The sequence below is a fragment of the Oncorhynchus mykiss genome, chromosome 10 (genome assembly GCF_013265735.2).
Source record: "Oncorhynchus mykiss isolate Arlee chromosome 10, USDA_OmykA_1.1, whole genome shotgun sequence".
NCBI classification, from domain to species: Eukaryota; Metazoa; Chordata; class Actinopteri; order Salmoniformes; family Salmonidae; genus Oncorhynchus; species Oncorhynchus mykiss.
Genome location: NC_048574.1, coordinates 85,441,912 through 85,455,589, shown reverse-complemented (window position 1 = coordinate 85,455,589; position 13,678 = coordinate 85,441,912). Strand labels below are relative to the sequence as shown.

General features: G+C 41.9%; 1 protein-coding gene across 3 annotated transcripts in view; it reads right to left on the bottom strand.

The window, feature by feature from the left end:
* Positions 1 to 6,930: 6,930 nt before the first annotated feature.
* The window catches only part of LOC110515949 (ankyrin-2), a 212,217-nt gene continuing 205,469 nt past the window's right edge, over positions 6,931 to 13,678 (bottom strand). For all 3 annotated transcript variants that reach the window (XM_036934328.1, XM_036934326.1, XM_036934327.1), the window contains 2 exons: positions 9,576 to 9,752; positions 6,931 to 8,557 (listed from right to left, as the gene is read on the bottom strand). In XM_036934328.1, coding sequence (XP_036790223.1) covers positions 8,543 to 8,557; positions 9,576 to 9,752 — 192 coding nt within the window. In that variant the 3' untranslated portion in view covers positions 6,931 to 8,542. The remainder of the gene's footprint in view (positions 8,558 to 9,575; positions 9,753 to 13,678) is intronic.

Here is a 13,678-nt window from a genome sequence, read left to right as displayed (position 1 = left end):
ATCAGATATGATTACATAGTACCTGTCTTGGACTGGATCAGATATGAGTACATAGTACCTGTCTTGGACTAGATCAGATATGATTACATAGTACCTGTCTTGGACTGGATCAGATATGATTACGTAGTACCTGTCTTGGACTGGATCAGATATGATTACATAGTACCTGTCTTGGACTGGATCAGATATGATTGCATAGTACCTGTCTTGGACTGGATCAGATATGATTACATAGTACCTGTCTTGGACTGGATCAGATATGATTACATAGTACCTGTCTTGGACTGGATCAGATATGATTACGTAGTACCTGTCTTGGACTGGATCAGATATGATTACATAGTACCTGTCTTGGACTGGATCAGATATGATTGCATAGTACCTGTACCTTGGACTGGATCAGATATGATTACATAGTACCTGTACCTTGGACTGGATCAGATATGATTACATAGTACCTGTACCTTGGACTGGATCAGATATGATTACATAGTACCTGTCTTGGACTGGATCAGATATGATTACATAGTACCTGTCTTGGACTGGATCAGATATGATTACATAGTACCTGTACCTTGGACTGGATCAGATATGATTACATAGTACCTGTCTTGGACTGGATCAGATATGAGTACATAGTACCTGTCTTGGACTGGATCAGATATGAGTACATAGTACCTGTACCTTGGACTGGATCAGATATGAGTACATAGTACCTGTCTTGGACTGGATCAGATATGATTACATAGTACCTGTACCTTGGACTGGATCAGATATGATTACATAGTACCTGTACCTTGGACTGGATCAGATATGATTACATAGTACCTGTCTTGGACTGGATCAGATATGAGTACATAGTACCTGTACCTTGGACTGGATCAGATATGATTACATAGTACCTGTCTTGGACTGGATCAGATATGAGTACATAGTACCTGTACCTCTGACTGGATCAGATATGATTACATAGTACCTGTACCTTGGACTGGATCAGATATGATTACAAAGTACCTGTCTTGGACTGGATCAGATATGATTACAAAGTACCTGTCTTGGACTGGATCAGATATGATTACATAGTACCTGTCTTGGACTGGATCAGATATGATTACATAGTACCTGTACCTTGGACTGGATCAGATATGATTACATAGTACCTGTCTTGGACTGGATCAGATATGAGTACATAGTACCTGTACCTTGGACTGGATCAGATATGATTACATAGTACCTGTCTTGGACTGGATCAGATATGAGTACATAGTACCTGTACCTCTGACTGGATCAGATATGATTACATAGTACCTGTACCTTGGACTGGATCAGATATGATTACAAAGTACCTGTCTTGGACTGGATCAGATATGATTACAAAGTACCTGTCTTGGACTGGATCAGATATGATTACATAGTACCTGTACCTTGGACTGGATCAGATATGATTACAAAGTACCTGTCTTGGACTGGATCAGATATGATTACAAAGTACCTGTCTTGGACTAGATCAGATATGAGTACATAGTACCTGTCTTGGACTAGATCAGATATGATTACATAGTACCTGTCTTGGACTGGATCAGATATGAGTACATAGTACCTGTCTTGGACTGGATCAGATATGAGTACATAGTACCTGTCTTGGACTGGATCAGATATGATTACATAGTACCTGTCTTGGACTGCATAAAACCGGGAAGAGAAGTTAGTTCAGCTAGCTCCCGTTAGCTAGCTATGCTAACTGTGCTGCAGTGTACTTTCTCAGCCTACAGTTACACATACCTCCAGTCATAATACGAAGTAGTAGCCTGCCTGCCTGTTGGCTCTTGGCCGTTGTAGCCGATCCTTCACCATCTTCCTTTGATTAGATATCTCCTAACTTCTGATTGGATATCTCCTAACTTCTCATTAGATATCTCCTAACTTCTGATTAGATATCTCCTAACGTCTCATTAGATATCTCCTAACTTCTGATTAGATATATCCTAACGTCTCATTAGATATCTCCTAACTTCTCATTAGATATCTCCTAACTTCTGATTAGATATCTCCTAACGTCTCATTAGATATCTCCTAACTTCTGATTAGATATATCCTAACGTCTCATTAGATATCTCCTAACTTCTCATTAGATATCTCCTAACGTCTCATTAGATATCTCCTAACTTCTGATTAGATATCTCCTAAATTCTGATTAGATATATCCTAACTTCTGATTAGATATCTCCTAAATTCTGACTAGATATCTCCTATCTTCTGATTAGATATCTCCTAACTTCTGATTAGATATATCCTATCTTCTGATTAGATATCTCCTAACTTCTAAATAGATATCTCCTAACTTCTTATTAGATATCTCCTAGCTTCTGATTAGATATATCCTAATGTCTCATTAGATATCTCCTAACTTCTAAATAGATATCTCCTATCTTCTGATTAGATATATCCTATCTTCTCATTAGATATCTCCTATCTTCTGATTAGATATCTCCTATCTTCTGATTATATATCTCCTAACTTCTGATTAGATATCTCCTATCTTGTGATTAGATCTCCTAACTTCTAAATAGATATCTCCTATCTTGTGATTAGATATCTCCTAACTTCTAAATAGATATCTCCTAACTTCTCAGTTGATATCTCCTAAATTCTGCCACACATGGAGCTTTGATGACTTATGATTGGCCAATAACAAGCTGCACGCACCACGCTCCACTCTCATGAAAAGCAAGAGAAGCAACATAAATTATACAATCTCCTTCTCTCTCTCTGTCTCTCTCTCTCTCTCTCTCTCTCTCTCTCTCTGTCTCTCTCTCTCTTTCTCTCTCTATGTCTCTCTCTCTTTCTCTCTCTTTCTCTTTCTCTCTCGCTCTCTGTCTCTCTCTCTCTTTCTCTCTCTCTGTCTCTCTCTCTCTCTCTCTCTCTCTCTCTCTCTGTCTCTGTCTCTCTCTCTCTCTCTGTCTCTCTCTCTCAGCAGTCGCGTTCGGATCTCTATGGGCCCTTCCAGACAAGTAATTTAAAATAACACATACCCCTGACAATCAGATCCTAGCCAGACAGTATTTCTAATTCTGGATTCATTGTTATGAACGTTCTCAAGCCGTCCTCTATCGGAGGAGCCATAGTTGAGCCCTAAAGTGGTGAGAAGCCCAGTCATTCTGGACGGAGGCTAACTACTATTTAGTTTAAATTACAGTCTTGGAAATACGATGACATTGCTTAAGTAGTCAAATATTTAGTAGGAAACAACTTTCCCTCAATTATCATGTTGTCAGATTTACTTTAGCCATTAGCTAACAAAGTGTTTGAATGTTAAATGACGAGACAGAGGCATTGATGCGAGTAACCAGTCTTGTTCAGTACATGACAACACATCCGGGTATCTCAAGCACCCCGGTAAAACACAAGAGTTGCAGTAATGAACATTTACCAACAGATAACATCACTGTGCCATCTTACACCCATAACACAAAGTTTCTGTCCAAAAAATAGCTAGCAATGCTAACGTTAGCTAGCTAAAAGCCGGTGGCCTCCCCTCAATCTTATCTAGCTAGCTAACTGCATTTGAAGTCAATCTGGTGACATCAAAATGATAACAAAAGGTTTTCCTACTAATTATTTGCCTCTTGTTGAATGTCATTGTATTTCCAAGCCACTGTAACGGACATTTGATGAAAATCTTCATCAGCGCTTATTGACGATGCATTGAGTAGAATGCTCAGTCAGGCATCGGTCCAAAACAAACATTCTAAACAATATTGAAACAAGTTTGTGATGAAACATGGAACCCATGAATAAGTGCTGTACTGTAATGTATAAGTTCTGTCCTATAATGAATAAGTTCTGTACTATAATGAATAAGTTCTGTACTGTAATGAATAAGTTCTGTACTGTAATAAATAAGTACTGTACTGTAATGAATAAGTTCTGTACTGTAATAAATAAGTACTGTACTGTAATGAATAAGTTCGGTACTATAATGAATAAGTTCTGTACTATAATGAATAAGTTTGGTACTATAATGAATAAGTTCTGTACTATAATGAATAAGTTCTGTACTATAATGAATAAGTTCGGTACTATAATGAATAAGTTCTGTACTATAATGAATAAGTACTGTACTGTAATTAATAAGTTCTGTCCTGTAATGAATAAGTTCTGTCCTGTAATAAGTTATATTGTAGTCACTTAAAGAAGAGAAAAGTTGTAAGGTTTTCATCAACAGTACTTCCCATCACAATAAAAACACAACAGGAAACAGGAAATGACATTGTACATTTTTTAATTCTCTATCAGCCATAAACACACTGCAGCATTTTGATTATTATACCATTTTAATAAACTAATACATGCCCTCGTAAATATTTATATATATGTATAATATCACGTATGTATATAAATGCCGTCACCGCGGAAACAGAATGCTGATTGGTTAAATTAAAAGCCGACCCAGTCACAGTGAACTTCCACTAGTTTTGCATTTTGTATCACTTTTTTGTGTTTTTAAATCATTTTTAAACGTCACTCTCACAGTAACCAGTGACATCGGTGAAGTACATACATGACAGGTGGTAGATACATACAGTAGCTAAACGCTCTGAGCGGTGAGTGATGCCGTGTACACATACTGTCAACCTGCTCGACCACACCTCTAGGTCGGGTGTGTCTCTGTCCCGTACCTGCCCTCATATACTTTCTACACGGGCCTTTCCCATTGGCTAGACATACAGATCCCAGCCTACATGGGGCTGTCTGATTGGCTACAAATACTGTATTGTGCCTAGATGGGCCTTTCCCATTGGCTAGACATACAGAACCCAGCCTACATGGGGCTGTCTGATTGGCAACAAATACTGTATTCTGCCTAGATGGGCCTTTCCCATTGGCTAAACATACCATTTCCTGTGTCCTTGTGCCCAAAGCGTGGAGGTGTGCCCCCCATGACAGTCAGGAGTGGAGTGCAACGTGGTCGTTGTGAAATAAAGTTCATTTTTCTCTGCTCATGTCGTCACATTCACACACACACAAACAAACACAACCACTAACACCTGGTCCCACACTTTCAACGGCCAATAAGTAATCAATAATCACATTGATAAATCAAACGAAGAACCATCCGAGAAGCTCTCGTACCAACCTCGGGTCTGCTGCACAAATGGCTCCCTATTCTCTATGTAGTGAACTACTATAGACCAGAGCCCTATTCCCTATGTAGTGAACTACTAGTGACCAGAGCCCTATTCCCTATGTAGTGAACTACTAGTGACCAGAGCCCTATTCCCTATATAGTGAACTACTAGTGACCAGAGCCCTATTCCCTATGTAGTGAACTACTAGTGACCAGAGCCCTATTCCCTATGTAGTGAACTACTAGTGACCAGAGCCCTATTCCCTATATAGTGAACTACTAGTGACCAGAGCCCTATTCCCTATGTAGTGAACTACTAGTGACCAGAGCCCTATTCCCTATATAGTGAACTACTAGTGACCAGAGCCCTATTCCCTATGTAGTGAACTACTAGTGACCAGAGCCCTATTCCCTATGTAGTGAACTACTAGTGACCAGAGCCCTATTCCCTATATAGTGAACTACTAGTGACCAGAGCCCTATTCCCTATGTAGTGAACTACTAGTGACCAGAGCCCTATTCCCTATATAGTGAACTACTAGTGACCAGAGCCCTATTCCCTATATAGTGAACTACTAGTGACCAGAGCCCTATTCCCTATGTAGTGAACTACTAGTGACCAGAGCCCTATTCCCTATATAGTGAACTACTATAGACCAGAGCCCTATTCCCTATATAGTGGTACTACTATAGACCAGAGCCCTATTCCCTATATAGTGGTACTACTATAGACCAGAGCCCTATTCCCTATGTAGTGAACTACTAGTGACCAGAGCCCTATTCCCTATATAGTGAACTACTAGTGACCAGAGCCCTATTCCCTATATAGTGAACTACTAGTGACCAGAGCCCTATTCCCTATGTAGTGAACTACTAGTGACCAGAGCCCTATTCCCTATATAGTGAACTACTAGTGACCAGAGCCCTATTCCCTATGTAGTGAACTACTAGTGACCAGAGCCCTATTCCCTATATAGTGAACTACTAGTGACCAGAGCCCTATTCCCTATGTAGTGAACTACTAGTGACCAGAGCCCTATTCCCTATGTAGTGAACTACTAGTGACCAGAGCCCTATTCCCTATATAGTGAACTACTAGTGACCAGAGCCCTATTCCCTATGTAGTGAACTACTAGTGACCAGAGCCCTATTCCCTATATAGTGAACTACTAGTGACCAGAGCCCTATTCCCTATATAGTGAACTACTAGTGACCAGAGCCCTATTCCCTATGTAGTGAACTACTAGTGACCAGAGCCCTATTCCCTATATAGTGAACTACTAGTGACCAGAGCCCTATTCCCTATGTAGTGAACTACTAGTGACCAGAGCCCTATTCCCTATATAGTGAACTACTAGTGACCAGAGCCCTATTCCCTATATAGTGAACTACTAGTGACCAGAGCCCTATTCCCTATGTAGTGAACTACTAGTGACCAGAGCCCTATTCCCTATATAGTGAACTACTAGTGACCAGAGCCCTATTCCCTATATAGTGAACTACTAGTGACCAGAGCCCTATTCCCTATATAGTGAACTACTAGTGACCAGAGCCCTATTCCCTATATAGTGAACTACTATAGACCAGGGCCCTATTCCCTATCTAGTGGTACTACTAGTGGCCAGGGCCCTATTCCCTATGTAGTGAACTACTAATGACCAGGGCCCTATTCCCTATATAGTGAACTACTTATGACCAGAGCCCTATTCCCTATGTAGTGAACTACTTAAGACCAGAGCCCTATTCCCTATGTAGTGGTACTACTATAGACCAGAGCCCTATTCCCTATATAGTGAACTACTATAGACCAGAGCCCTATTCCCTATATAGTACACTACTATAGGACCAGAGCCCTATTCCCTATATAGTACACTACTATAGACCAGGGCCCTCTGGCTTCTGCATAGGGAATAGGATGCCATTCGTGACACAGACATCTTCATATCAGAGGACTGCTTCTAAACGAGACAGTCATGATCCACACCTTATCAACTTATACACAGCGTATTCACCATTGGGAAAATAAATATTAAATAAATAAAATCCTAATAAAGGAAACGTCAAGTCTCCATAACAAATCAAACAAACCAAAAAAAAAAACGAGTTCCTGATCTAGATAGTGAACTGAACCAGAAACTACAGAAGAAGAACTTTAAAAAAAACAAGGAAAGAATTGAACAGAGAAGACTGCTGCTTTTACCAAACCACTCCCTTCATAGCAGCAATTCAGGTCTGACATCACACACACACACTTGCACTAATTCACATGCACGCACGTCAAACAATGAGATGAGGTTGGAAATGTTACAAACCATGGAGAGAGTTTAAAAGACGAGAAGAAAGATAGAAACAGAGGAGAGAGAGAGAGAGAGAGAGAGAGCGAGAGAGAGAGAGAGAGAGAGAGAGAGAGAGAGAGCGAGAGAGCGAGAGAGAGAGAGAGAGAGAGAGAGAGAGAGAGAAAATAGGATCAAGGCTATATATAATTAACCATATCTCAGCTATGATCGTCACCAGCTATGATCGTCACCAGCTAACCGACCAATCATGCCTACTCTACCTGGTAATGGAGGGGACTAATAAGGTTGCCTAGGTTACAGATGACAAACGTTTTTTTTTTAAACCACATATTTAGATATAGCTACATTCTGAAGACAGGTAGAACAAGAACACTAAGCACTCCAGCAACAGGAAGCAGGAAGCAGGAAGCGAGGACTACGGTTAAGGGTTGCTACAGGTGACATCGTGATATCTGACCTTTTTTTTTAAAGAAAGGTCAACATGAGGAAGTGCTGTAGTTTTCACGTCGTAGTAAAGAATAACTAAGAACTGTAGTAGTAGAGACAGGTGAGGTGCTGTGAGGTGTACATCGTAGCGTATGTTAGTCCAACCACCTACTCTAGCAGTACAACACATATATGACTAATGTCTGTCAGCGTCAAGATCCAATACATACGGAAAACAAACATCAACTCTTTGGTCACAAAAAAAAACAAAAATGAAAAACGGAAAAAAACACACAAAGAAGAAAACAAAACAGAAAGAAATAAAATAATAAATAATAATAATAATAAGTGAATCAGTTAAGACCAAACAGATTGTTGAAACAGGAAGACGGTGGTAGGACTGAGGTGCACTCTGGAATTGCATGTGCCTGATGCATAGGATTGGTGGATCTTCAGGGAAAAGGGGCGGGGTCAGAGGCCAAACAGGAAACTAGCGAGGCGATAAAGGAGGCCTGTTATTCCTTTTTTCCTCCCCTCTTCCTCCTCATCCCCCCTCCTCCTCCTCCTCCTCCTCTTCCTCCACCTTCTAACAGTAGAGGTGGATGAGGTGATGAAGGTGCTCCAGGAGAACCTGTTTCCTGTTACCACAGGCTCCTCCCCTCTCGCTACTGTCCGTCTCTGGGTACGTCCCTTACACATCTTGGCCCTGGGGGGGGGGGGGGGGGGGGGGGGAGAAGAGAGTAAAGAGAGAGAAAGTTGGAGAGAAAAAGGAGGGCAGAGAGAGATGAGAGACAGAGAGACAGAGAGAGAGAGAGGAGAGACAGAGAGAGAGAGAGGAGAGAGAGAGAGGAGAGACAGTGAGAGAGAGAGAGGAGAGAGAGAGAGAGGAGAGACAGAGAGAGAGGAGAGAGAGCGAGAGGAGAAACAGAGAGAGAGGAGAGAGAGAGAGAGAGAGGAGAGACAGAGAGAGAGAGAGGAGAGAGAGAGAGAGGAGAGACAGAGAGAGAGGAGAGACAGGGAGAGAGGAGAGAGAGAGAGAGAGAGAGAGAGAGAGGAGAGACAGAGAGAGAGAGAGAGAGAGAGAGAGAGAGAGAGAGAGGAGAGACAGCGAGAGAGGAGAGACAGAGAGAGAGAGAGAGAGAGAGGAGAGACAGAGAGAGAGGAGAGACAGAGAGAGAGAGAGAGAGGAGAGACAGGGAGAGAGAGGAGAGACAGAGAGAGAGGAGAGACAGAGAGAGAGGAGAGACAGAGAGAGGAGAGACAGAGAGAGAGGAGAGACAGAGAGAGAGAGAGAGCGAGAGAGGGGAGACAGAGAGAAAGGAGAGAGAGGGTGATTAGTACCTCTGATAATCAAACTAAAAGCAGTTGGAGAAAGATATGGAGGGGAGAGATGGAGGGAGAGATGGAGGGAGAGATGGAGGGGAGAGATGGAGGGGAGAGATAGAGGGGAGAGATAGAGGGGAGAGATGGAGGGGAGAGATGGAGGGGAGAGATGGAGGGAGAGATAGAGGGGAGAGATGGAGGGGAGAGATGGAGGGAGAGATGGAGGGGAGAGATGGAGGGGAGAGATGGAGAAAGAGATGGATGGGAGAGATGGAGGGAGATGGAGGGGAGAGATGGAGGGAGAGATGGAGAAAGAAATGGATGGGAGAGATGGAGGGGAGAGATGGAGGGGAGAGATGGAGGGAGAGAAAGCTATTCTGATTGGCTGGTTGGAGGCTGACCTGTGTGAAGTCGTCCCGGGACGTTGGGAGGTCAGAGGTCAGGGTGGGGTCACCGTGCTGCGTATCGGTCCAATCCCCCTCCACCACTGCGTTCCGCTCCACACGGCTGACCTCGTGACCTTCAGCTGATTCCTCCTCACCCCACGCTGAGTCAGAGTCACGCTCAGAAAACGTCACCTGGAAGGAAAAAGGAAGGAAAGATTGCAACAATAAAAAAAGACAATATGTAATTGTTGTTGTGTGGTTAAATCCCACTGGGGATACCGCCCATAATTAAAATGTCTGAACACATGAAGAGGCTTAATGAATTAATTAAGTAAAGAAATAAAAACTTTGAAAAGCTTAATTCATTCATTACACTATAACTTTGAAAAGATACATCAATTTATAATCTGTTATGAACTACTCAAAATTTCACTCAAAATTTCACTATAAGGTCTACTACACCTGTTGTATTCAGCATTCCACTGTGAGGTCTACTACACCTGTTGTATTCAGCATTTCACTGTGAGGTCTACTACACCTGTTGTATTCAGCATTTCACTGTGAGGTCTACTACACCTGTTGTATTCAGCATTTCACTGTGAGGTCTACTACACCTGTTGTATTCAGCATTTCACTGTGAGGTCTACTACACCTGTTGTATTCAGCATTTCACTGTGAGGTCTACTACACCTGTTGTTTTCAGCATTTCACTGTGAGGTCTACTACACCTGTTGTATTCAGCATTTCACTGTGAGGTCTACTACACCTGTTGTATTCAGCATTTCACTGTGAGGTCTACTACACCTGTTGTATTCAGCATTTCACTGTGAGGTCTACTACACCTGTTGTATTCAGCATTTCACTGTGAGGTCTACTACACCTGTTGTATTCAGCATTTCACTGTGAGGTCTACTACACCTGTTGTTTTCAGCATTTCACTGTGAGGTCTACTACACCTGTTGTATTCAGCATTTCACTGTGAGGTCTACTACACCTGTTGTATTCAGCATTTCACTGTGAGGTCTACTACACCTGTTGTATTCAGCATTTCACTGTGAGGTCTACTACACCTGTTGTATTCAGCATTTCACTGTGAGGTCTACTACACCTGTTGTATTCAGTATTTCACTGTAAGGTCTACTACACCTGTTGTATTCAGCATTTCACTGTGAGGTCTACTACACCTGTTGTATTCAGCATTTCACTGTGAGGTCTACTACACCTGTTGTATTCAGCATTTCACTGTAAGGTCTACTACACCTGTTGTATTCAGCATTTCACTATAAGGTCTACTACACCTGTTGTATTCAGCATTTCACTGTGAGGTCTACTACACCTGTTGTATTCAGCATTTCACTGTGAGGTCTACTACACCTGTTGTATTCAGCATTTCACTGTGAGGTCTACTACACCTGTTGTATTCAGCATTTCACTGTGAGGTCTACTACACCTGTTGTATTCAGCATTCCACTGTGAGGTCTACTACACCTGTTGTATTCAGCATTCCACTGTGAGGTCTACTACACCTGTTGTATTCAGCATTTCACTGTGAGGTCTACTACACCTGTTGTATTCAGCATTTCACTGTGAGGTCTACTACACCTGTTGTTTTCAGCATTTCACTGTGAGGTCTACTACACCTGTTGTATTCAGCATTTCACTGTGAGGTCTACTACACCTGTTGTATTCAGCATTTCACTGTGAGGTCTACTACACCTGTTGTATTCAGCATTTCACTGTGAGGTCTACTACACCTGTTGTATTCAGCATTTCACTGTGAGGTCTACTACACCTGTTGTATTCAGCATTTCACTGTGAGGTCTACTACACCTGTTGTTTTCAGCATTTCACTGTGAGGTCTACTACACCTGTTGTATTCAGCATTTCACTGTGAGGTCTACTACACCTGTTGTATTCAGCATTTCACTGTGAGGTCTACTACACCTGTTGTATTCAGCATTTCACTGTGAGGTCTACTACACCTGTTGTATTCAGCATTTCACTGTGAGGTCTACTACACCTGTTGTATTCAGTATTTCACTGTAAGGTCTACTACACCTGTTGTATTCAGCATTTCACTGTGAGGTCTACTACACCTGTTGTATTCAGCATTTCACTGTGAGGTCTACTACACCTGTTGTATTCAGCATTTCACTGTAAGGTCTACTACACCTGTTGTATTCAGCATTTCACTATAAGGTCTACTACACCTGTTGTATTCAGCATTTCACTGTGAGGTCTACTACACCTGTTGTATTCAGCATTTCACTGTGAGGTCTACTACACCTGTTGTATTCAGCATTTCACTGTGAGGTCTACTACACCTGTTGTATTCAGCATTTCACTGTGAGGTCTACTACACCTGTTGTATTCAGCATTCCACTGTGAGGTCTACTACACCTGTTGTATTCAGCATTCCACTGTGAGGTCTACTACACCTGTTGTATTCAGCATTTCACTGTGAGGTCTACTACACCTGTTGTATTCAGCATTTCACTGTGAGGTCTACTACACCTGTTGTATTCAGCATTTCACTGTGAGGTCTACTACACCTGTTGTATTCAGCATTTCACTGTGAGGTCTACTACACCTGTTGTATTCAGCATTTCACTGTGAGGTCTACTACACCTGTTGTATTCAGCATTCCACTGTGAGGTCTACTACACCTGTTGTATTCAGCATTTCACTGTGAGGTCTACTACACCTGTTGTATTCAGCATTTCACTGTGAGGTCTACTACACCTGTTGTATTCAGCATTTCACTGTGAGGTCTACTACACCTGTTGTATTCAGCATTTCACTGTGAGGTCTACTACACCTGTTGTATTCAGCATTTCACTGTGAGGTCTACTACACCTGTTGTATTCAGCATTTCACTGTGAGGTCTACTACACCTGTTGTATTCAGCATTCCACTGTGAGGTCTACTACACCTGTTGTATTCAGCATTTCACTGTAAGGTCTACTACACCTGTTGTATTCAGCATTCCACTGTGAGGTCTACTACACCTGTTGTATTCAGCATTTCACTGTGAGGTCTACTACACCTGTTGTATTCAGCATTTCACTGTGAGGTCTACTACACCTGTTGTATTCAGCATTTCACTGTGAGGTCTACTAAACCTGTTGTATTCAGCATTTCACTGTGAGGTCTACTACACCTGTTGTATTCAGCATTTCACTGTGAGGTCTACTACACCTGTTGTATTCAGCATTTCACTGTAAGGTCTACTACACCTGTTGTATTCAGCATTTCACTGTGAGGTCTACTACACCTGTTGTATTCAGCATTTCACTGTGAGGTCTACTACACCTGTTGTATTCAGCATTTCACTGTAAGGTCTACTACACCTGTTGTATTCAGCATTTCACTGTGAGGTCTACTACACCTGTTGTATTCAGCATTTCACTGTGAGGTCTACTACACCTGTTGTATTCAGCATTTCACTGTGAGGTCTACTACACCTGTTGTTTTCAGCATTTCACTGTGAGGTCTACTACACCTGTTGTATTCAGCATTTCACTGTGAGGTCTACTACACCTGTTGTATTCAGCATTTCACTGTGAGGTCTACTACACCTGTTGTATTCAGCATTTCACTGTGAGGTCTACTACACCTGTTGTATTCAGCATTTCACTGTGAGGTCTACTACACCTGTTGTATTCAGCATTTCACTGTGAGGTCTACTACACCTGTTGTTTTCAGCATTTCACTGTGAGGTCTACTACACCTGTTGTATTCAGCATTTCACTGTGAGGTCTACTACACCTGTTGTATTCAGCATTTCACTGTGAGGTCTACTACACCTGTTGTATTCAGCATTTCACTGTGAGGTCTACTACACCTGTTGTATTCAGCATTTCACTGTGAGGTCTACTACACCTGTTGTATTCAGTATTTCACTGTAAGGTCTACTACACCTGTTGTATTCAGCATTTCACTGTGAGGTCTACTACACCTGTTGTATTCAGCATTTCACTGTGAGGTCTACTACACCTGTTGTATTCAGCATTTCACTGTAAGGTCTACTACACCTGTTGTATTCAGCATTTCACTATAAGGTCTACTACACCTGTTGTATTCAGCATTTCACTGTGAGGTCTACTACACCTGTTGTA